A 25,800-nucleotide genomic window follows, 5' to 3' on the forward strand; every position below is an offset into this window, starting at 1 on the left:
GACACCATATGCTTGCATGGCTGAACCGGGGCCACCAGAATGCCATGTTTCACCCATCTCCAGGCAAGACTGGTTTGGCAGAGGTGGGCTCCCTCTGTTTGAAGAGTCTCCCATGTAACTGTACATTTGGTGCTGACACTGCTTCCTATTTAAACACCCCTTCACCCCTCAGTACACTTCTGGTAAGGCAGGGTCATTGGGATGAAATCTTGGCCTGAGAGACATCAGTGGAAATTTTGCCAGCAAGTTTAAAGAGATGCAGGATTTCATCCCCCCAAAAAGAAAATGTTAGTAATGGAAATGTCCAATCTGTCAGGTGATGCATATTGTTAGTGGGTCTATGTTCTGCAAGCCACTACTGAATTAGTGGAAGCTTTCCTAATACTAATTTTATCTTTTCAATTTCTTGACTTTAAAAGAATGTCTCAAAACAAATTTCATCCAAAAGAGTATGTTTTCCTGTACATGATTTTCTTCTATAGGCTATCACCACATCGCTGTATGACAGAGTTTTACTTTCCATATTAAAAAAAAAATGGGGGGGGGGAGGGGAAATCAGACATTTCCCTGGTTTTATGGGAACATAATTTGTTTTTCAAAGGCAGACTGAAGCCGAAACAAGCCTTGGGGCAGAGCAGCAGCATTTTGCAGAAGCATAGCAGGAGCTGGTGTGACTGGGGATGAGCGGGGTGGGGTGGGCTGGCACACACCTCCTCCCATTGCCAATTCCCAAGTCCCCTTTTGACAGCAGAAAATAGCCACGCTTGGCACCACTGAGAAGTGACTTGATGTATGTTGTATGGATGTGAATGTTTGTTTACTTAGTAAAAGTAATTATGCATAAGCTAAGTTCAGTACTGCTTTTTCCTGTGCATAAATGACTTAACCTATTACGCAGACCAAGAAAATTGCAAAATTGAGACTAAAATCTAAGAATCATGTTTTTTTTTCCCCTCTGGTGTAATCTCCAAATAGCACTTCATTCTGTTGTAATAATTTATTTTTACTCTTTTCTTCTAGTTTAATTTGCACGATATTTTAAATGTAATCTTAACTACAAAATGGATAAACAAATTCCACTTGAACAGGTTTATGGGGCTTTTACAAGTTAAAAACCTGTCTGAATATAACACAATATAAATGATTAACAAAGTGACATTCAGGATTTATAGCTGGATTACTTAATTGAACAGGCAAAACTTCTTTTCTTCCCCCCCTGTCCCCAGTATGCAAGCCTGCAGGTATGGTTACAAGAACATATGAATGCACTATCAGATAAGGAAAAAAACTTCAGGGGCTGATTATTAATGCAACTGTTAGTGCAAACGTGTAGATGCCTACTTCCATGCTGTTGTTTCCTTTCCCAGTATATGCTTGGTATCTTGCTTTCTGCCCTTCTGTCTCCTTCACATTTGATAATGCAATTCAAAGTGACCTATGCAAGCATTTTTCTGCATGGTGAGAAAGGCTGAGTGTTCCTGATCTGCGTGGTTGAGATAAAATGCACCCATATTCTTGTTTGACACTGGGGATGGTTAATGGTAAAATTTGTTCGCTGTTTGAGACACTTTGAGAAGTTTGGAATATTTTAGATGCGCAGAAGTTTATTTTCCCAGAGTACAGGTTTTAATTTAATAGCTTATTTCAACCTGTGTTAAGCTTTATGTTTGTAGCAATTAAAATTTGTTCGGAAAGGAAGGTATGGGATTGCTGAAGTTTGAGATAGGCAGCAGTCAGACTTTCTAGTCTTCCCTCTGTGCTGCTGCACCTCATCGGCATGTGGTGAAGTTCTTTGTTTAAATGTTGTGTACTGCGATCCTTCCTTTTATCAAAAGGGATTTTTAATGTGGAATCTTCCTAAATGGTACAGAGGCTTAATAGCCCTGGTGTAAGTGCAAGGAAGATCCTTTTTTTTTTTTTAATTGTACTGTGCAAGATGCAGTTAATGTAGGAGACCCTGAAAGACTGAAGATGTGAAAAGATGATGATGATAAATTAGGCTTTGGAAAGGAAGGAGACAGGAAAAAGGACAAATTTCATACAGTGGAGCTAAATCATAGATCTGTAAATCATTTGAATCAGGGCTGGTAGTCAAAAAGGAGTATGAACTCACATTTTGGGAAGGGTGAGGTATGATGACTGCAGATTTTTGGCAGGAGACCCGCTTGAAGCAAGCAAGAAGTGGGCTGACCTAGATGCCTGATAAGAGGCTCCATGAAATGAAAAGTGGGTGGACTTGGAGAAGAACTGGGTGGACCTGATTGTTTTGGCACTTAAGTATTTGATGCTTGGTTTCCAGGGCGGCAAAATTTTAACAACCTATTGTTCGTTATTGGTTGGGTTCTTAGAGATACAACTCTCACTTCTCTTCCTGAGCCGTGACTGTGTGCTGGGATGTACTGAGTTCAGGAGAGGCTTTGTATGTGAGAGCTGCAGTGAGGAAGGAGAAAAGTGTGTTGGGTGGAAGCTCCTCTGGAGGAGGGTTTCTGATAAGGAGGTTGTGTGAGGGGACATCTGAGGAGCAAAGGAAGGGAGGCTTTGAGGGCTGGCACTTTCTTCGCGAGCAGGTGTTGAGGTTATGGGTCTTTGGGTTGTAACCTCAGTGTGATTTATGAACTGATGTTGAACAAAGATATTTCTTGGCTCCACTGGCAATTAAAATGTCTGGCTCCTCTTGCTGATACCTGTTCTCAATGCTGCCCCCTCTTTCTGCTGCTGTCAAGCCTTATGCTGCTCAGGAAATGAGTGAAATGATGATACCATTAAGAGAGTAAAAGCTGAGCAATTGTGAGAGGCAATGTCTTTAATCTAAGACACTCTAGCTTACCTTATTCAGCTTTTTGAGGAGTAAAATACTCTAAATATGTGTAAAGAGCACTGGGCTGATTTCTGCACATCCCTGTGCATTATAATAGTTAGAAATCAGTAGCTGTATTTTTTTTAATGTTGTGCACAAACATGTATGTGTAGTTATATGTATGAGACTATGCTTGAGTGTTTTTTTTCTTGGGTGTGTGGTTCTGGTAGTGTTTTGTTTAATAATATTGACTATGAAAAGTAGAAGTCCATTGGTAGGAAGAGACAAAATACATTTCAGGATGATGTTTTTTTTAAACTGAAGGCACATGGCGAGGATAAATTAATATTATATGATTACTTTTTTGGACGAGCTAAGATTACCTAACACAGGCTAAAGGTAAATACACCAAAAGTTTCTAGGAACTTACAGATGTAGCACAAGCGTCAAGGAATGGTTGTATAGCAACCAATGTAAGGAAAAAGATAGACAAGGAATGATTATAGGTTTCATGATTGGTTTTTGTTCTTCCAGAATGAGGCTGTATCTCAGTAGTAATTTTAAAATAACTCCCCACTGTGAACAGTTTTTTTTCTAGGATTATTGCTATACAACCGTTCCTTGACCCTTGTGCTACATCTGCGAGTTCCTAGAAACCTTTGATGTATTTACCTTTAGCCTGTGTTAGGTAATCAGAGGAGCTTGTAGGACATGAAGATTCATCCCACATATGATTCAGACCTGCAAACCCAGGTACCATTAGTCTTTTGTGCCAACATACCTGCCGTATCAGTTATACTGCTACCTCTTAGTCCTGCTCCTCTCATCCATGTGTCCTTCTTCCTGTTTCCCCAAGTACACAGGGTGTCCTCGCTGGTTCTTCACACATGATTCTGTCTTCAATGCCTTAATAAATGACTCAGACTCAGGACTTGAGGGATTACTTAGTAAGTTTGCCGATTACACAAAATTGGGAGAAACTACACTCTTGAGGGCAGAGAGGCCCAGAGGGATATGGACAAATTGGAGAACTGGGCAATCACCAACCATATGAAGTTTAACAAGGGCAAGTGCCAGATTTTGCACCTGGGATGTGGCAACCCTGGCTGTACATACAGACTGGGGGACGAGAGGCTGGAGAGCAGCTCTGCAGGGAGGGATCTGGGGGTTCTGGTCAACGGCAAGTTGAACATGATCCAACAGTGTCCCTGGCAGCCAAGAGGGCCATCTGTGTCCTGGGTGCATCCAGCACAGCATTGCCAGCCAGATGAGGGAGGTGATTGTCCCGCTCTGCTCTGCACTGATGCGGCCTCACCTGGAGCACTGTGTGCAGCTCTGGGCACCACAGGATAAAAAGGATATAAAGCTACTGGAGAATGTCCAGAAGAGGGCCACCAAGTTGGTGAAGGGTTTAGAGGGGAAACCGTATGAGGAGCAGCTAAAGGTACTTGGTTTGTTCAGCCTGGAGAAGAGGAGACTGAGGGGAGACCTCATGGCAGCTACAGCTTCCTCACAAGGGGAGGAGGAGGGGCAGGTGTCGATCTCTTCTCTCTGGTGACCAGTGACAGAACCCAAGGGAATGGCAGGAAGATGTGCCAGGGGAGGTTTAGGTTGGACATTGGGAAAAGGTTCTTCCCCCAGAGGGTGTTGGAGCACTGGAACAGGCTCCTCAGGGAGGTGTCACGGCCCCAAGCCTGACAGTGTTCAAAAGAGACTGGACAAGGACCTCAGACACATGGTGTGGACTGTGGGGTGTCCTGTGCAGGGACAGGAGCTGGACTCAATGATCCTTGTGCGTCCCTTCCAACTCAGGACATTCTATGATTCTGTTTTTTCTTGTAGTGAAAATCCATACAAAGGCTGCTGCTCTACCCGGTAGAAAGATTTAGTGTGAAATACTGCAAGTGATTGTTTCCCCACTTCCAGGAATGGAGCAATATTAGAAGCTGTGTGAGAAGTTTGACATTAATGTTAGGCAAGTTCTGAATACAGATGATAAATATAGTATTGATAGAAGTTGTTCCAGTCTTTTTGTTGCTGAAACAACAAAAAAGAGAGGCGCTATATTTGAAACTGCTTGTAAATACGTTTACACAGGTGCCACCTTATACATGGAACTTATTGTTGCAAGATATTACTCAATTGAATGCTTCTACATGTTTGGCTCTGCATGTGCTGATTTAGCTCCACCAAATGATGGGGCAAAGTGGGGATGAGGAAGATAGGTGTAGCACTCCTGTCCGGGATTGTGCTTGGATCACTTCACATGATAGGGTTGCCCTATCCTGGCTAATGCTGACAGAGTTGAAAGCTGTCTCTGCCTTGCTGAGAAGCACAGCTTAACTCCTAGGCATTGCTTTAGATAGTTTCAATTCTTGTTTCATGTGGCTTTGTACAATATAGAGTGAGGTCTTAATGGCTTACATACCCGTGGGTCTGTGAGGCTGGCTGCATGCACGGCATGGTGAGGAAATGCCCTTGCTTCCCCTGCTGCAAATGGAAAAAGTTTCACTGGCTTCAGTGAGAGAATGGCTGGGCATCTAGAACAAGCAATCTCATGAACTTTCTTACTTTCAGACCCTAATTCTGCAGTTGCTCAATACAAAGGGGTATGCGTAAAGTCCGGGGCCGTAATTATTATTTTTACTTTTCTGATGATTTATCTTATGCACCAATGAACTACTGTCCAACTTAATTACTACAGCATTGCAACAATTACTTGGAGGCATTATGCATAAACCAGATATTTTATTGTATTCGGGGAAGAACTTGTACAAATAAAAATCATATACATGTGCAGGGAACTTCTTTGTCATTTATATGCTGCCAACATAGGAAAAAACTGAAATGCAGTCGTGTATCTGCCAGGTACTGAATGACAACAGAGGGCACAAAGTGGTATTGTCTGCAGTCCAGCTGAAGAATTAAACCATTTGAAATTTGCCACAGCTTCTTTGATAATACAGTGGCTTGAAATTTGATGGTATACTGTAGTAAATTCTGCCTTTATCAGAAAAATCTTGCCTGGTGCACTTTGGCCTCCTATGCAATCCAGCAAGCGAGTGATCTTAAAACCTGCTGTGCTGTGGTCTGACAGAAGCTGCAGGTACCCAGGACCTTTCATAGTCAAGCCTGCTGTTTGGTTTCACACATCTCAAGTGGCTTGTTTGCAGGCTACAAAGGTCCTGGATTACCAGTTGTTTAACGCAGCCGCCTAGCAGGCTTCAGGAACAAACCAACAGCTGCCTTTTGGCTCGGTATAAAAGGAGGGATTTGAGTATTATGTGCATCAGAGGAAGTGACCTGTGTTTGAAGAGCCTATTGGGTTCCAGTGTGCAGAACAGGCTGAAGTCTTGCAGTCATGTGCAATGTGCAAGCTGACTCTCACTACGGCAACGTAACAAGCACCTCCACAATAAACAGGTAGCTACTGAACTCTTCAAAGGACAGGCTGCTGGAATACACGATGAATGTCATTATGTGGAAATTTTTCGGATTAAATTGTTGGAAGACTGCTATATAGAGAAAGAAATACTTTATTCAGGTGTTTGCCCTGTGTTGTAAGATACTTTGTGAGAAACAAAGGTGTCAGAAGCTGAGTCATTGAGCAAAGGCTCAGGAGATGATGTTTCTGGTCTGTCATGCTGCTGTCCTGCCACATGTCAGTTAATCTTTCTGTGCTGTCATTTTGTGGCTATAGGATGGGAGTAGCAGCAGTTCCTTTCTCCTTTGTCTTGTTTGATGTCTTGGGTTCCTAATGGCTGCAGAACTCATTTATGGGCCTTTTCTTTGTGCCTTTGGAGAATGCTTAAATGGAAGTGATTGATATTACTTGCTTAATGTCTATTTTCTGAGCCTTGGAAGTCTAACATGTTTGAACACTGCAGCTGACTGGCTCAGGGAGTGTGCAGGATCTTGTTTGTTTTTCTCAGCACCAACACCTTGTTTTCTATACAGCTTTTGTTATGGTGATGTAGTGCCATGGTGAAAGCTTTGCCTTTCATCCACAGTTATAGTTGTCGCGAGGGTGCACAAGTTCTCACCAAGGAAGACAAGATGTTCCTTTTGAATTATGCTAAGCTTCCAATATACTGTCCTCTATCCTGACAGTGCTTGAGGGTCAAACCATATGGGTTCATTTAGAAAGCCTCTGAGGGATTTTGTTGAGGAGTGCAATATTTCTTGATGTTAAGATCCTTCGGCAAAGCTTCTTTGGCAAAGTCCTTTTCAGCCCTGTTTCTTTTGTGAGTCCAGGTTTTAGGTGCTGTTTATAGGAAGCTTTGGCCCGTTAGATCATAGACAGAGGGCATTTTGCAGGACTGACTCTTCCTAAGTCCTTTCCAAACCTCACTTTGTTCTTGCTAAGCCTGGCCTAACCCAGGCTGTGAAAAACACAACTCCATAAGGCCATGGCAGATCCACTGCCTGCTCCTAGAGCTGTTGCTTCAATTCTTCTTCCTCACTGACACCTCACATTTGCATCCACATATGTTAGGAGACCTGAGCTGCTGACTTCCAAAATTCTTTGTTTTTTTTACTTCTCTTTCTGGGAGCTGCAACCACAGTGGGTGGCTTGTCAGCAGTCAGCTTGCTGGAGGTAGAAGATTCATGGGCATGCTGGGGGATGGGTCTTGCTGCACTCGTGGCTAGATGCAAAGCCTTCACCAACCTGAGTGAAAACTGAATGCATCTATTGTGTAATTTGGCTGAACCCAAACTGTGCTTTTTCTGGCAGTTTCCCACAGAAAATGCCGCTAAGACTGTTGTCGTGAAGTGGCAAGCCAGTAGTGTGTCCTTAAACATGATTTTCCTGAATAATTGTTTGAAACAGGCAGATTATACACAGGATGCTTCCTGAAGGGAAGCTGAATTTATGTTTAGGAAACTCTGCGATAAGATTAACAATTTTTTTCTCTTGACTGGGGCTTATAACATTTTTGAATTGTATTGTTAACTTCTAAAATATTGTGAGAAATATCTTCCATAGAATCATTTTGGTTGGAAAAGACCTTTAAGATTGAGTCCAACCATTAACTGCCAAGTCCACCTCTAAACCATGTCCTTAAGAACCTCATCTACACGTCTTTTAAACACCTTCAGGGATGGTGACTCAACCACTTCCCTGGGCAGCCTATTCCAGTGCTTCACTACTCTTTCTGGGCAGAATGTTTCCTAATATCCAATCTAAACCTCTGCTGGTGCAACTTAAGGCTGTTTCCCCTTGTCCTATCACTTGTTACTTGGGAGAAGAGCCCAACACTCTCCATGCTACAACCTCCTTTCAGGTAGTTGTAGACAGCAATAAGGTCTCCCCTCAGCCTCCTTTTCTCCAGGCTGAACAGCCCCAGTTCCCTCAGCTACTCCTCATCAGACTTCTGCTCCAGAGCCTTCACCTGTGGATTAAATAAATGCTTATTCATTTTAGCAAAGGAAAATGTGCTCCTGTGAGTTTTGATCAGAACCGAATCTTAATTCCACATGCCTCCTCAGAGGAAAAGGTTTGGAAATGGTGAAGAATAATAGCAGAATGTCTAAAGACTAAAATCCAAACTGCTTTATTAGACTCCAGATTCAAATTCTAGATCAAACAGTGTTATGAAACAGCAAGTCACTGGACAAACCCCCTTGCATGTCCTTACTGTAAGCAGAATCACATATACTCATGTAGTCATGTGGAGGCTTCTTACCGTGCATGCCCTTAAAAATCCTCAGTGGGGATGCAGGAATCTGCAAGCACGGGACAGCTTGCAAGTGTAGGGCAAATCTAACCCACAGTGCTTTAAATGTCCTTTCTCATAGCGGATACAAATGTGCCTCCCCAACATTTTTCTTTAAGGTCTTTTTCCAGGGCTCATTTAAGTGTCTCAGTCTCTCTGATTTTGATGAATTTTGGATTATGTCCTAGGGTAACGGCTGTGAAAATCTGGCAGATGCAGAAAAACAGTTTCTGATTCAGAGCTAATGGGATCTAATTAAAGAAAACAAGAATTTTACATGTAATGTCAATGAACACCGTGTAACAAAAGGGACTTTAACTGGATTTAACTGCAGTGGGATCTGAAACATAGGCCATAATTTAGTGCAATGGAAGAGATCTTCTTTCTTGAAGAAAAAAAGTAGAGTTTTCTTTTCCTGGTTATGCTTAGTAACTGAATAATAGAGTTTCTAAGGTATTTGTTGAATTAAACTGGAGAAATGTGTAGGCTTCTGTATTTATGGTGTGACAGGTATGTCACTGCATTTATATACACTGATGTTAAACACATTTTTTAGTAAGTCTAATAACTTTTCTTTTTCTAGGTTAGTGGATGACCGGTGTGTGGTTCAGCCAGATGCAGGTGACCTTGCTAATCCTCCAAAGAAGTTCAGAGGTCAGTAACTGGGAATATATATATATTTTTTTTTAAATGACCAATTGATGCATGTTCTAACTCCTTGGGCAAAGATTTGCCTTACCAAACATGTAACTTCTCAGATGCTTTCATGGTTTGTGAACACCTTGCTGAAGTTACAAACTGGAATGTGAATGACAGATTTTGAGAACTAAATGCCAAATCAGCAAAGGCACAAGGGGTAGGTGGAAAACATAGGGAAAAGGACTGTTTTTCTTGTAGTCCCTGAGTTGGTTGCTCTGTTCTGTACACTGAATGCTGATCCCCCCTGTGTGACCAACTCCTCGCCCCTGCCCTGCGCTTTCTGTAGATGGGAAACAAGCTCATGAGGTTCAAAACTGACAGAGCTGCTGGTTTGTTTATTTTTTATTAAAGATAAGGCAACATTTTAAGGACTACCCGCAGATATTTTGTCAGCTTTTTGTTTTGCTTTTGTTTAAAACTGTACCTCATTTTTCTCAAATTTCTTAGGCATAAGCTTGTAGATTTGGCTAATTCTGCTGTTTTACTTACTGGAAAGAATAACAGTGCACTGACACCATGCAGCTTCTGGTTCTTGAATGCTAAAAAGTACTCTTGTGGTATCAGAAGTTCTGTGTGTTTATATGCAGGGAAGGAAATAGAACCTCTTCAGAGTCTTATCTGTATTAGATTTAAGCCATGGGCGCTAGGTGTGCGAAAGTAGAGCTTTACTAGCCTCATCTAGACCTCTTTTGGCTTAAATGGGCTTGGGTTCACAGCTTTTATGAGAAAAAAGACAGTTATGCTTTGCCTGATTTAATGCAAGGGGAATCTGTTTCATGCCCAGATTGTTGCTGTTTGTATATCTTTTAAGGGGTTGCACTGATGTGCTTAACCTCCTTGTAATTCTAGTGTTTAGTATACTGTAGTATGCTATTATTATAAAAAAAAAAAAAAAAGAAGAAAAAAAGTTATGTTTAAAACATTGAGAGACTGAAGGTCTGCTTTCCCAGAATATTCAAGGTTTTTTTGTCATTATATATTCAGGAAACATCAGCAATTGGTTCCGGTTCCAGCTGTTAGCATTCAGCACATTGGCAGATCTTGGAAACTGAGGATGTATACTTAGAAACTAATAGTAATAAATTTCAGTCACTTGCACAACGTCACGGAATAACTTCATAGCAGAGATGAGGATAGCATCTAGTTTTCCAGTGTGTCTTTCAAGCTACCTAGCTGTGATTTCATCCTCTTGCTGTCTGCAAATACATGTTAAATTCACAGCATGAAGTTTCAGGTGGGGATTCTTTGGACGGTATTTCTGTCACTTTAATCACCCTGATGGGTTCCCCAAGTAGAACATGTCCAGGTTTCTAGATAAGACAAGGGTCGCTGGAAAAGATTTGCACATGGTAGTGTAATTGCAGAATACCTCCAAAAGCCTACAGCCAAGGAGCTGAACAGAAGTTAAAAAGACAACCTTGATTTTTTCGTTGTCTAACATTTGAGGACTTCTTTTATAACTTCAGTACAGTAGCATTCTTTTATTGCAGTTCTGTGATGTTCTTTCCAGCTTGAGAAGGCAAAGAAGGAAAAAATTGATAATGCTCTCTGTTGAATTTGAAAAAAAAAAAGTGATTTCAACAGCATTGAGAAGGTCTGGGCAGCGTGATCTGGGGTGCAAGGTTATTGAACTCTCAGCACTAATGGTGGCAGTAGTACCTCTGTATGTAGATCAGATGTCAGAAGGGGATGAGACACAGACAAGATGTACAGCTGTTTGCTGCTGCTGGCGGAATGCAAGGACTTTACTCCTGAGTTACATCCCAGCTTCTGGAGTTGAATGTTTTCTATTAGTTGTAGACAGTTTTGGCTCTGTTCCTTATTGCAACCTGTTTCTGTTTCTTGCATAGCACATCCTTTTATCTCTAGTTGCCTCTGCTCCCTCTTCCCCACAGCATCTAACTTTTCCTTCCCTCTAATTCAGATCCTCTACTTCTTGGGGATCCCCTCTTCTCCGTTTTCCTCCCTGCCCCAAAACTTGTTACTAGCTGCTTTCCTCCTCCTCCTCGTTGCTGCCTCTTAGCTCCCTTTGGCTGCAGCAGCTTCTCTTCCTGTCACTCCTTACATCTTTCTGGTTTAGGGTGCACCCATATCTGACTTAATTTTGAGGTGTCTTGCTTAGCTCTTACTAGAATTATGGTAGCATGTAAATTTGAATGAACTGCAGCATTGTAAGAGAGGCTAAATTAGTGAAGAATTGAATTTTGTCACCTTAATTGATGTAACCCACCATGCTATAACATCATGGCTGTATTGTTAGGGGCTGTGTCTAGTAGCATTTCCATGCTTCTTCAGGAATCAAGTGGCATTCAGGAGAATGGCTGCAGCAAAGATAAAGCCACCATTTGGTTGTTTTCTCCTTCGTCTTACAAATCAAATTCTAAGTGTGGGCAAAGCAGGGCTTTTGCTGAGAGCACATCAAGACATACGCTGTCTAACTGGGATTTAGTGCCTGCTACCACAGAGGTGTCTGTATTATGAGAGCAACTAAAAGCACATCTCTGCCACACTTTGTTAAGTTTCTTAGCTCTGCTCAAGAGCACAGAGGCAAAAGAGTTGCTAAATGTTGTTCTTATAACACAAGTAACATAAGCAAAAGCCCTCCCTCCTCCCCCCCCCCGCCCCCAATCTTCTGGGAAATAGCATTCAGTTAAAACAGCAAAGCTGTTTAACAAACAAAAACTGCCTTAAGTATATTCTTGACATGAAAAGAAGATTTAGGCAGGAGTGATTAATTGAATTATTAGACATAAGCAACCAAAAATAGCATCTAACAGCAGGAAGACTAGGGCCTCTTTAGTAATAGGAACTGCTGTTGGTATGGTTTACAATGTTTTTATCACTGATAGCTGAACTGCCGTTGATTTGAGGTTAGAGCACGACCTAGGAGTCAAAGAAGTATGAGAAAGGCATGTTTTTAACAAGATGTTTAGATTCCAAGGACTGACTCTGAAAACTAATATCAGAGGACTATGTTTGCTCTTTTTTTGGTAATATTTTATCAACCCTTTCCCCAGCAAGAGAAAAAGGATTGTGTTTTCTAAGTACCTGTATCTTTCCTTCAGAGTTCACTCAAGAGATCAAATTTAGGTACTCAGCTGTTGGCCTGAACCAAAAGCCCACGTAAAGAGGCATCTCAAAATAGCAGTTTCGCTTTTGATACGTGTTCACTTTGGTTTTTTTTTTTGAGTGGGTGGTAGCTATTATAGTTACTTCCGAACATCCTACAGAACAGAGTGTGGTTAAGCTGAGGAAAGCTGTGGTCACTTTCTGTGTTGTGTCCATGCATAGAATCCGCAGTGCAGTTGTCCCCTTCGGTCACACTGGGATGAACCTGGAGTGGCTTTGTGTTCCTCGGTGTGCACACCCAGATTCGAATCAATCTAAGAGAGGGCAGAATTTGGTCCCACACGTGTTTCCTGAAGTCTGTTGAATAAAAAGCATTTACTATTTTGCGGTTGAGTTTAAGGAACTGATCAAGCCAGGTGCTTCTTGTCCTAATTCTGACTAAAGCTAATGAGAGCAAAAGCACTTAGTGTCATGATAGAAATGCTTGCCCTGCTGCAGGGCCGGGTTCATGGAGGTTAGGGAGAGCACTGTGTGCAAAGTCCTGCACCTCTGGAGAAAAGTCACATCATGAGCGAGAGAACTTCAGGCTTCCTGAGACTGTGACCTAAACACACTTTAGCTTGATGTTGTTATCTCCAGTGGGAAGCGTTTTCAGCTTCCGAGGTGCAGAACAGCACAGATAAGACCTGCTTGTCGGTCAAATTTAGCAACTCTGCAAAAGGACCACAGGTCTCCTATTTGAAGTGTAAAATGATCCAAGTTCTTAAACTGATTTAAATTTCCTACATTTTATACCCTTTTTCTTGAGGCATCTGCAATGAACGTGGTGTTTGAGTCCCTACACATCCTCTTCTTGCTTTTCTCTCAATTTTTATTCTGAGTTTTTTTGAACATTGTTCTTTCCTCTTCGCTCCCTTCCATTATGTTCCTCTGTGCTTTTTCCTTTCCTCCTCCTAACCTTTCCTCTGCCATTTTCCTTTTTACTTGCCTTCTACATAACTTGGGTTTGTGCTTGTGTTTTCTTCTCTCAGTTCCGCAATTGCTTTAATTTTCTTTTCAGACCCCTGATTGCTTTTTGTCTTCTCAGGACTCTTCATTGTCCCACTCCTTGCTCCCTCATATTCTTCTCTTACCATTCTCACTTCAGCTTATTTTTTACCTTTCTGTCATTTTTTTCAAAACATACAGATCTGTACACAGTGTGATTTAATAGCCCTGTCACTTTCACTTCCCCATTTGTCAGCCTGCTGGTTTAAGTAAAACCATGTGATAATTTCTCTAGTTCTGCAACGTACGGAAATCTTCTATGATGGGCAAGTGTTTAATTTCTAACATTAAAAAACCCACCAACAAAACAGGGCGGGGGGAGAGGGTGGGGGGAAAAAGCAGCTGGCAAATACTGTTCTAAGCCATCTTTAGCCAATATCAAGAAACATTGAAAAGACATGATATGAATAATTTCCTTTTCAGACTTCCTCAGCGTACTTGTTTTTTGCTCAGAGGATGTGCTGTGTGTGGTTGTTCCAACCGCTTGTGCCTTTTGAAGACGCGTTTCGTGCATTCTGTGCACATTCGCAGGCTCAGGCAGATGGTCAGTTCGGTGCCTGGTGCATCCTCTGTGGATCATCTCCTGCTCTGTGGGAGTTGCTGCTTTCCATCTTTTGACTGTTCTGATTAATAAATGTCATTTTTCCCCCATAAAATATGTAATCAATACGTGTTTCAGTACTGATGATTTGTCTTATGTTTCATACTTTCTAATAAGCCAAGGTGTAGTGTAGGAGGTTAAGCCTGAAGTGTGACCAGGGAGAGCTTCCCTTTTTTGTCTAGGTTGTCAAGAAAACTTGAAGTGATTTTTATAGTTTTAAAAATGTGTGTGCGGGCTGGAGTGGGCAACGTTGCTCATTTTCTCCAGCTTCACTTCATGCACAAGTAATTGAAATGTTGCCTGGAAGATTTTGTGGGTATGAGAAAATTGCTGAAACTGCAGAAATTGAATGCATGGAAGTTTAGTAAGTGAAACTTGCTGATATTTTTAAGCTATTTTCTTTAAAGCTATTTGTTTACCTTTGATAGTGCCTACTTAATTAATGTCTCCAGGAAGAGAAGCATTTATGTAAAACTACTTGAAGTAATGAGTTAGGAACTTGGACTATCCAAGAACGTCTGGAGAAGTTAGAAGAGACAGTCTGTCTCATTAATGGGTTGCTAGCCTGACCTCCAGGAAGGCTGAGCTTTTGATCTTCTGTGTGCTGGAAAGTTGCTATATAATCTTATGCCTCAGTTTCTCCTTTTTCATGTTTATTTAAGCTATGGCTTCTATAGGGCAGGCGCTGCTCCTCCCACTCCCTCAATGTTGAGGACGACAAAGCTTGATTTTATGTAGTATCATATTGTTACTCTAATGAAAGTAAGTAGGAAAAAAAAAAAAACAAAAACAAACCCAGAAAAAATAATGAGAGAACTTATTTTTAATGTGTCTGGAATCTTAAAAAAAAAATAGGGAAAAGCTTGTCTGGAAACAAAAAATAATATTTATTTAGTCTATAAATGGAGGAAAATACAATTGAAATAATATTGATTTTAAAAAAGTTCTTGGTAGTTCAATTTTCCAAAGCATTAGACTGGAAGTTGGGAGAGCTGTGTTGTGCGGCATTGGCTCCAGCTGGAGCTGTGTGGTTGAGGTTATCTAGCGTCTGCTCGACGTTTCCTTTTCTTTGAGCAGTACCACGATGAAAAATTCGCCCACCTTTGTGAGGCAGACACACCCAGTAGCGGCTGCACATCTGTGTGTGTCTTGCGTTTCTCTGCAGTGAGGTGGTGCTGTGCTTGGAGAGTCTGCATGAAGATGGGAAGCGGTGTGTTTACTCAAGCAGCAGGATGTGTGGGGAGTAACTGAGAAATGAGGACTGGTCCTATAAAAAGAAGGTGTTGTTATGTCAGAGAAGTAAATGTTTCATGAAGTCTTCTGAGAGGGTGCATTAATTATAGATTGTTACAGAAAAGAATAGCAGACTTTTTGCCTTATAAGCTGAAATCTTGATACTCAAACTAAAATCTTCTACAACATACACTATGTTTTAACAGTACACAGTGTTTTGTAATTGTTTTTTTCTCTTACCTTTCTCAGTGGTCCAGCAAATTGTGAAAGTTACCTGGGAGTTATCATGTACTCCAGGTTCTGTGATATACTTCTCATTGTAACTGTTCCCTTTTGAAATCAAAGTAAACACCTCTGCAAGGTGGCTGGGTTCATTTAGATAATGATTTGTGACACTTTGAACAGCACTCAGGGCTGTGATTAGGGAGCAAATCATTGAGGACTTTGGGTGGGTGTTGAGGAGAGCTCTACCACCAGTGATATTTTTTTTTTGTGAACAGATTTTGCCCCTATGAATAGCAGAGAAAGATAAGGAGCCATGAAGAGCAGAGGCAATGCAATGGTAGGCTTGGTGTAATTATTTGGCCAGTATATGAGAGGCCAAATGATGCATTTGCAGAACTAGAAGCATTGCAGCCCTGATGGTGGCTTGGGAGCCAACACTGTCGCGAATTGCTGGCTCTGGGAGTGCGGGTGGTGGGAGGAATGTGGGGCACAATCCTACTAGTGGTTTTGGCAGTGCTAATATCAGGTAGTATGCTCAGCTGGGCCTGATTGCAGCTGGCAGTGCTGCCTGTTGTATTTTGTTAAGTAATGAGCGTTCATTTTCTCTTCGGAAAGACAAGGTGTCGTGGATGAGTGGAGCGCACCTCACTCAAAAGAGAGAAGCAGCAATATGTTTTATTGAGGTAAAATAATAATTTGACAGAGTGCAATGAATTTGGTGGAATTTAAGAAAATTAACAGAGGGTTGACAAGGTTCAACAAGTTAGATAGCAAGGTTCACCTTATTAAATACTGCATGGAGGAAGAACACAGAGGAAAATTGAACTAGCTTTGAGTTAGAATGATTTTACACAGAGAGTGGAGACAAAAATTGTAAGGAGGACCCTCCTGTTGGGTCATGAGGTTCAGAATGGACCCCTGTGCTTTCTAAACTCCTTATGGAGCTTCAGTGCAGCTAGGTCTAATCTTAGTCCCAGACTTGGTCAACAGTTCAAGGTCACATGTCTAAGGGTAAGGAAGAGACACACAGAGTAAAGACCCTCCCGTTGAGGTTCAGAATGGACCCCGTTGCTTTCTGGACTTCTCAGAGAGCAGTCCAGGTACAGGTGGATCCAGACTTAGTCTCGGACTTGGTCAACGATTTATGCCTAAGGGTAGAGATAAAAGGAATAAGGGTGATATTGAGTAGCCACATGGATTGGTAATGTTTCGTTAGTATCGATTCAGCATGCAATCAGAATTACCAAGGCAAACTCAAAGTTACTGTTCTACAAGGTTATACATGATATCGGTTGCTTACCAAACATCTGCCGTTGGTAAAAGGTCTCCTTGCCTTGAGGAGCAACTTTGAGACGTGTCCAGGCTCAAGGGGAGATAACTGTCCTACAGCTGTGCTGCCTGGCAGGGAGAGCTCAAAGAAGGCTCACTTAGGCTTTCATATTTAAGGAATAAAGTGGTTGGCTCACAGTAAAATCATATGTGGTGGGAAAAGTGTGCATGAGACTCCTTGTACCCACAGCTTTCTTTGTTCCTTGATAAATGAGTCTTGGAAAAGCTACCCGCTATTCATACAGTTATCGCATGATCGGTGTTCCAAGCTCGCATGCATCGATGCTCACTGTATCACTCTGCTCCTTTGTGGATAAGCTGGAGAAGTTCATGATGCAGCTACGGCTCAGACCTTTGCCTCCTTTGGAGCCTGTACCAAACCACTGCCAGCCTGGTCAAGGGGTCCAACACGCCCATCACACAAGGCTGGTCTTCACACTAGATTTCGCTTCATTCTCCTGTTATGTTGCAAGAGGTGTTAACATGGTTTCAGTAGCTCCTCAAGGACTGCGATGAGATCGATGTGTTGAGCTGGATTTATTCTTCCTCCTCCCTACACAAAAGAAAAGTGTTGGAAGTGAGAACAGGACCTGCCTTGGTATCTGGCAACTTCTACAGAGAAGTTAAGAGTTTGACACTTTAATTTCTACTTAGAAGGTTGGAACAGAGCTAGGAAACTTTTCTCGTCAAGTGAATGATAGATAGGGACTTCCCACATGTGCTGTTGTGGATTGAAGAGCTGGGTCTGGGAATTAGAGTGTGAGTAGACAGAAACTGGTTTCTACTGACCAGATTTGGTGGTTAAAAACTCAGGCCATAATTTCGGGATAGTTCCTTATAACTTCCCCTGCTGATGTTTTTGTGACAGTAATGGCTGAATGACTCAATTCCACTGTAGTTAAAAATGACATGAAAGGTTAGTAAATTCAACGAGCCCACTTACACGTTGATCCAGTGTGTAAGTGGAGCATGTACTTAATGTTGATAGTGTTTGCTATTTCATGTTGCAGCTTCTTTGGTAACAGAAGTAAGGGTGACTATATTGTGCTGTTGGAAAGGGACTCTCTTCTGAGAAGACAGCAGGAGAGCTGAGGGTGGAGAGGACTGTTATCAAAATATTCTGTGCTATGGGATGTGTGTGCCATTAACTGTGTTGAGTGTGGCGGTAAATAAGCACTCACATAGAGCTCATCTCACAGCAAAACTCTGATTGCTAATTAATGTTTTCCCATCCTTTCCTCTTGTCAGTCAATATAGGTGGGGTGTAAAAGGACAGTTAGCAGTATTTTCTAAGGAAAATATCTTTCAAGCTTAGCTTTTAGAGCAGTTAATGATTGTGACCATGCGAGACTCGGTATCGCTTATCACTCTAAAAGAATTTGGATTTGGATTAATTGTTTCAGCTAGAGGTTCCTGGACCCTCTCTTTCTAGTCCATAGGACTGTCAAAGGCTCCAGAATTCCCAAAAGTCTTGAGTCAGGGAATGTCACAAAATTTAGTTCATTGCCAATTCACCTTAACTTTTAATTAATGATTCTGGTGTTGGAAAATTAAGAGGAACAATGAACAAGCAGTTAGGGAAGCCCCCCTTGGCTTCTCTCCAGACATGCTGTGGTCCCTAACCCCCTTGCTGTGTGGCAGTCCGTGCAGGGTGGGGATGGGGTGGGGGTGGGGGTCAGTGTGTTGTGCTCATTTTCCTTTGCTGCTCCTTTTTTCTTACTCTGTCTCCCTCGCTGGCTGCAGCCCCCTCAGAACGTGCCTCCTCCTCTGTCCTCCATTGCGCAGCCGCCCTGCTTGGGTGGTCATTCCTCTCTCCTACCCATTTATCACCTGATCTGTTGGGCAGCGGTAGAGTTCAGTTTGTGTCACCTTGTTGTTTTTACTATTTTCTTTTTTTTTAATCAACCTTAACGAAGGTGCACGTAGAGCCGAAAGCTGTGTTAACCCGCTTGGTGGCTTGTGGCTGAATGCCCTGCCTGTGCGATCCTGTGTTTCAGCAGAGCCCGAAGGAGCAGGGCAGCCAGATGTATGGTGTGCAGAAAGCAGGACTGTTTTTTTTTTTTCTTAAGGCTTCCCGTGTCTTCAAACAGTGCATCTGTGATGTTGTGCTGCAGCAAAGAGTTGCTGATAAAGCAGCAGGCAATTTTAGTCTATGGCAGGCTCACAGCCTGGGACTCTTTCAGAGGCTGCAGTGAGGTTGCACAGTGTGGGCACATGTGGGGCACTGAAAGCTTTGGGTCCAACTCAGAAGCTCTGCCAACCTGTTGATGGTATCATTGCCATCAAGCTGTTTGCTGACTGTGTTTAAACACTGGTATCTAGGCATTTCTGGAAAAAAATAAAACCAACCAAAGCATACTTACAAATGAAGGAAGTGTCTTTCAACATTACTCAAGAGTATTTCTTTCAATCTTCTATAGACTGCCTTTTCAAGGTGTGTCCTATGAACCGATACTCAGCCCAGAAGCAGTACTGGAAAGCCAAGCAAGCCAAACAAGGAAACCATACCGAAGCAGCACTGCTGAAGAAACTGCAAGTAAGAGACATCTGCATTTGTAATCTTATCTCGATCTGCAGGCTGTAAAATTACAATAAAATGAAAAAGAACAATAACAAGTGCCTTGGGAACCATCATGATGAGTATTATGCCACCATAGCAACCTTGTATTCTCCTTAGCTCCTGCCTCCTGACTGGCATTTATTGCCCTGGTTTTTATTTTACTTTGGGCTGAGGGTTGTGCCTTTGTCCAACAGAACTTCTGAAAGGAATGATTTGTTTATAAAGTAAAAATGAAGCTGTTAAAATCAGGAGTGGGCCTCGGTTTAAATCATGCTATTATTTTAGAAGTCCTTTCCAGGAGTTAGGCAGAGGGGTGGACAGAGAGATGTTTTCCATGCTTTATTCTGGAAATTCCTCAGAACGGCAATTGTCTTTGCTTTCAGTCTAGGTGATTCTTCTCTGAACCATTTGGGCAGACTCTGTTTTGCATGAAATGCAGCATGGATGGAGCAATTCCTCTGTCTCTGAAAAAGAGCTGGCTTGATGTTATGACTGAATGCATAAGACTAAGTGAAAACAAGGTAGATAGCATTTCATGTGCAGTACAGAGGCTGACAGTGCTTCCAGTTAAAAACAGCCATGAGGGCACATGGTGTGTGGCCAGAGGTAGATACACAGCAGTTAGAGCTAGGAGCTGTTTTTTCCGTGGCTGTGTTTGACCCAGACTACTGTGCTCAGCCTTGGTCTTGCAAGGCGTGACCCACTAGTTTTCTTTATATATAAAGTCAATGTATTTGTATGCAATTAAAAAAACAACAAGTAAAAGGAATGGTGACAGGGAGAAGCTAATCATAGACTCTTCTTTTTCCTCCTTCAGGATGAAACAAAGCACCTGGAATTACTTTCAGTGTTTTAAATCTTTTAAAATAGCATGCATCTCAGATGTGTTCTATAAATTGTGACTTTCTACTCTGGGCATTAAAAACCCCAGAATCATTACACAGGATCTAGGTGATTATAGTTCAGAAAATCATGCTGCAGCAGGATTCAGGAGCTAATATTTTCAGTGCAGTAGCACTTGCAGGCTGAAGGAAGTGTTTTTAATGTGATGCCATTTCCCTTTTACACTATCTGTTCCAGTAGCTGAATCCAGGTGCTGATTTTGTAGAATTTAAAGAAATAATCGTTCTCTTGCAGCATGCAGCAGAACTGGAACAAAAGCAGAATGAAAGCGAGAACAGAAAGCTGTTGGGCGAAATTGTAAAATATAGCAACGTCATACAGGTAAACCTATTGAAATACATCTGCCTTCTCTCAGAGCTGGAAAGGAAACGGTTGTTTCTTTTCAAGGTTACTGTGAAAATGAAACTAAGCACTGTAATCTGGATTGTCAAGGGTCACGTAAACAGAACTTGGTGAAGTTTACAGTATTGCGTTTTTCTGTCGCTTTTAAAGCCTACCAGAAGTGTTGCATATTCATGTTTAAATAATATGTCATAATATAAATTTTATGTGTAATTTTGGCTGCTGCGGTTTAGAATCTGAATGTAAATATGTATCTTTTGTTTTCAAGATTTATTGCAAAATCATGTTATAGAGGTGCTGTGCAGCTCCTTTTAAACCACTGAAGTAATTTGTACTGCACAACATATGAGACAGAAGTTATGTTCTTAAGTGCACTACAACTTTCCTGTAATGTATGAAATTCCTGAAGGTAACGCTATTAGTAGACCCTTGAACTACGTATGTAGCATATGCTGTAAAATTGATCACTGACACATTTCTCTCAATATGAGATATAGCATCTGTTTTCCTACACTGCAGTATACTTGATAACTCTCTTCTAGTTTTGTTTTGTCTTTATGTATGTTATGAAAAATCACAATAGTGTGAAAACCTGTGCCTCCTCTTCTGAACTGAAGGGAGAAAAAAAAACCAGCTTTACTAATTGCTTAAATAATTATTTGTTCACAGCTACTGCACATAAAAAGTAACAAGTACCTCACAGTCAATAAGAGATTGCCGGCTCTGCTAGAGAAGAATGCTATGCGGGTGTCTCTGGATGCTGCAGGGAATGAGGGATCCTGGTTTTATATCCAGCCATTCTGGAAACTGAGGAGTGAAGGGGATAATGTAAGTGGAAATACTGAATGTGTAAAACTGATAAGGCAGAAAGTTTCCAGAAGGCACGTGATTTCTTTGCTACTGGCATAAATCACAATGGATTAAGTTCAGATTAAAAAAAAAAAAAACCCAAACAAAAAAACAGTGCTTGGGTCTATTAGATTTTATGTGTGTGTAGAAAGTGTTACTGAATTATATGGTCTGGAATCTGAAGTGTTGCCGCATTCATCTGAGCCTCTGCTATCCTGTGTTGGAGCATCTTTGCTAAGTCCACCCATAGTATGTGGCTTTACAAAGCTGATAATAAGTCATAGTTTACACTAGAGTGACATTATTATTATTATTATTATTATTATTATTATTATTATATTGTGGACGACATTTTTTTCAAGACATCAGCAGAGAATGTCTCTCGGAAATACATCGGATTTTTTACATCTGTATCGCTTTTCAGCACAAGAGTGGCATGTTTGACTGGAATGGGTTGGATAGTCTGGTGGGTCTTTTCTGGGTAGGTTTCAGTAGGAGTCCTCTGTATTGGTAAGAGGAGGAATACATAGGAAGGCTCTTTGCTGCTGATCTGAGAGTTGTGCCACAAGATTAAAACTTGGTTCTTCATTCAGTCGGCTGTGGCTTGGTTAAGTGCCCACTGTGGAAAATTCAGATCTGCCTCTGGGAAGGCCACATAATGAACTTATGTGGTTTTATATTGTAGACCTGGCTGGGGATGTTTGGCCACTCTCCCTTGTGAAGTACTCAGTGAAAGAGCCCTCTCAAGATTGCAGACAGGCTTGCCCGTTTCCTCATGCATTTTCTCTCATTAACTTTGTGGTTACCCGGCTCTTGGGATGCCATCCAGGATGAGCGTGGTTACCTACAGCTCCTTTTGGCAAGCTGTTGCGGGGAGGGGAAGGATTGCATTTCCAGCTCTTCATTGGGAGCCTCTAAAGTCATAGTCTTTCTCTGCTCCATGCAGTGATCAGAAGGGTATGTGAAAAGCTCCTGTTTTCCACAAACCTGTTGCAGAGAAAAGGAGCGAATGTGCATAGTCCCCTGGGGCACCTCTGCATGGCTTTTCTTCTGAGGAAAGGTAGTGTTGTGGATCAAACATGTAACCTTTCCCTTTTTGGAAAGCAAAAGAGAGATGACTTATTGCTTTAAGGTTTTTCTTTAATTTCTTAGAATAACATAATTTCAGCATCTTCTTAACTTCTCATGCCTGGGAAATAAGTGCATGTCGTGCTCTCCAGAGTGAGGACCTGAGGTTCCCAGATTGTGATCCGAAGAGCCATTGCGAGCTCTTACAGCTGAAACAACAGAATGATCTTAAGCCTTAAGAGTCATCCTAAATACTGTAGAGCTTTTGATTCAATTTTACACTATCGTGAGCACATAAAAGTTTGCAAGGGCCTTTGCTGGTCCAAAAAGTTTGCAGACCCCAGCAGTGCTTGCTGTAGCATCCCACTCTGCAGGCCTCTCTCCTGGTGTCTTCCCAATGCGGCCGTATCTGAGAGGCCCTATGCTACAAAGACTGTGTGGAAATTGTCAGATTTTCTTCTAGCTTAATGTTCTCCTTTGGACCCTGCCCACTGCTCATGTTCTGTCATCAGGTGTTGCCTTTCAGAGCTGGGAGCTTGCCATTACATTTTACAGAGTGAAATCCTGAGACCCGAGTTTTTCCTCTTTTCTGTAATATCAGACTCAAATAGATGTGATGCTTTTATTTGCAAACTTTCAGAGCTAAGCATCAGTCCTAATTGCTCTGGCAGATTTCCACCTCTTCCACAGTTACAGTAACTGGGGACAGGAGTAGCAAGTGAGAAGGGAAATCCCTCCTTTGCCTCTCACAGACAGAGAGATGCTCCAGCCTTGTATCCCCTCCTTCTCTCTCAGTTACTCGCAGACATGTGTGCGTTAAAAGGCTGGTTTCTGGGAGATACATTTAACAAAGCACATAGAATTATATCACATAAGCTGAGGCTACTTTACCCACCAAGTTCGCCTTTTTTTTTTTTTTTACTAGTTTTCTTCTTCTGACCTCTCAGTGCATGGAGTTAGCTCGGTGTATCAACTTGGTATAAATCCTTATTATGTCTTGACACTTTTGTGGTTTTATTTAAGAAAACACACTTTAGAAAGTCTTTACTGTCTTCAGAACAGAAGTGAGTATCGAGTTACTGCTTGGATGACAGCTAATGTTTTAGATTACCCAGGCAAGGTAGATCCAAATATGTCATATATCGTAAAACAAACAAACCAAACAAACAAAACCAAAACAACACAGAACCAAGCCAAAACCAACAGCAACAACAAAAAAGGTTGTTTAGTCTAGGGGAAACTGCGATATAGGAAGTTACGTGTGTTAACTTTTCTCAAAAGTCATCATGGTTGTTTAGCCTTGTGAAATATTTTAACAATTATTTTCCACTAACTTCATTAGCAACTGATTAGTTATGCAAGTCAATGGAAGTAATGAAAAAATATTGCTGAAGATTTACAGTAATTGACGTAACTCTGCAATATTTTATGCAGGCTTTTATAAAACGTCTCAGTTCTCCCTCAGTGGAAGATGTGACTGACTAAAGCTCAAGCTGTTTCCAGTTAGACTGAATAGCAAAATGTGCACTGATAGCAGGATTAGCTCTGTGTGGATTGCATTTTTGGTTGTGTGCCATGTCAGTGGCTTGAGAGCTTGATCTGCTCTCGGACTTGGGGAATGCCCAGCCATCTGTGGGAAAGTTCTGTTAATCCTCATGATCTTTGAAGTGTGTCAGCAGTGTGACTAAGACGTGGTTACAACGCACAGGTGATGAAAATGGAGTAGCAGAACCTTCGATGTGCCCAGTGCTTCGTTAGTTAGTCCAAACTGAAATCACTGCTACTGCATCTTCACAGCTAATGTAGGCTTTTGCAGCTGCCAGTCTTTGTGATATACTACACCTCTACCAGAGTATTTGCTCCTGCTTCTTGATTGTGGTGTAAATGTAGCTGTCGGGTGGGCTTTACTGATTTTACATGAACCACGGATTCGCTCGAAGTGATGCCAGTGCCGGTCTCCCACCCAGAAGACAGAACACAGTCAGTTTTGACTGTGGATCTTCTCACTCTCACTGTACCTTCTCCACTAAGATACGGACAAGTAGGGTTGCATGAATTTGGAAATTATCTTGTGCAGCAAGAACTCCACTGCATCCAATACTGAAGGACCTTGTAGGCTTGAGTTTGAAAGCTGAATTCTCTATGAATTTAATCATTCTCTGGAAATTTCTTGTCTAGACCAGAAAGGATAAGAGTTTTGTCAAAGGAATCATGAATGAAGTCCTCAAAAGCTGTATATTTGATGCAGCTTTAATGAATTAATGTCTATATGTAAGGAAGAAGTCCCAGAAACCTGTCAAACTATCAGCCCACTGCTGGTCTACAGCACAATGTGGCTGGCTGTGCCCAAGGGAAGCCAAGGAACAGGACAAACAGCTGGTGTCAATTTTAATTTTGCAGAGCAAAACCTTTGGAATATATTGCTCTGTCTTCTACAATCTCCATGTAGTACAATTCTACAGACAGAAATATGGGGACGTGGGCACGCGAGTGGTCTGCCTCCAGTGTTTTGGGCATGCTGGGGCATTATTTGGAGCCAGAAATAAACTCAGGAGACAGAGGAGGGGAGAGCAGAGGATGGGAGGAACTCAAAAGAGCAGACTTGCAGCTTGTCCAAGGCAGCCGTGGATAGAAAACAGGATTCCCTCTTCACTTTGCAGTAGTTATCTGCATCACTGGTGGAGGGTGTACAGGAAACAAGTGCTGTGAAACTGCCTCTGTCCCTTCCTTCCTAACCACCTACGGATGTTTGAAGCAAGAAGAAAAAGAAGAAAGGCAAAGAGCATAGGGTGTCTTGTTGCTTCTGTGGCAGCTCCAGAGCTGGCCAACATTGAGGCCAGGTTAACAATGTGGACGTGGTGCGGGGTGGGAGACTGAGGCAGAAACCGTGACCACACTTATTCCCAGGTGTGTGCCCACAGAAGAGTAGCTGTGTACATCTCCTTTCCTCTGGTTGCTTCCATGGTAGTCACAGGCTTGCGTTCAAATATACCTTTCCCCCTACCCCTCCTTTTTCTTTTTCCTCCCCCGCCTTTTAAATAAGGTGTTCAATTATGTGCTCTCTTTCTAATTAAGTTGTTATAGTCATGGTGTACTTGCAATAATTTTGAAGTCCTGATTCCACTTTGCAGGATGCAAGCCTGGTGGTTTTTTGATTAAGAATTGTCTGGTCATAACTTCTTAAAATGGGCTGTAAGTAATGTCTGTGTGAAGCATGGCATGCAGGAATGTATTGCAGAAGTAATGTATCTTAAAGGCATCTTGTCATTATTTTGGTTCCATCAGTGAACTTTTTCTCATTACTTGGATCAAATAGGATTTCTTTGTGTAGTCTGAGCATGATGACACTGTCTTTTGCTAC

At 41.8% G+C, this 25,800-nt stretch overlaps 1 protein-coding gene across 3 annotated transcripts in view; it reads left to right on the forward strand.

Moving 5' to 3' along the window:
* ITPR2 (inositol 1,4,5-trisphosphate receptor type 2) overlaps window positions 1–25,800 on the forward strand; it is a 264,569-nt gene that overhangs the window by 24,823 nt on the left and 213,946 nt on the right. For all 3 annotated transcript variants that reach the window (XM_082043370.1, XM_082043371.1, XM_082043372.1), the window contains 4 exons: window positions 9,098–9,168; window positions 19,138–19,253; window positions 20,415–20,501; window positions 21,192–21,350. In XM_082043370.1, coding sequence (XP_081899496.1) covers window positions 9,098–9,168; window positions 19,138–19,253; window positions 20,415–20,501; window positions 21,192–21,350 — 433 coding nt within the window. The remainder of the gene's footprint in view (window positions 1–9,097; window positions 9,169–19,137; window positions 19,254–20,414; window positions 20,502–21,191; window positions 21,351–25,800) is intronic.

The sequence above is a fragment of the Streptopelia decaocto genome (genome assembly GCF_964273445.1).
Source record: "Streptopelia decaocto genome assembly, chromosome: 1".
Taxonomy (NCBI): domain Eukaryota; kingdom Metazoa; phylum Chordata; class Aves; order Columbiformes; family Columbidae; genus Streptopelia; species Streptopelia decaocto.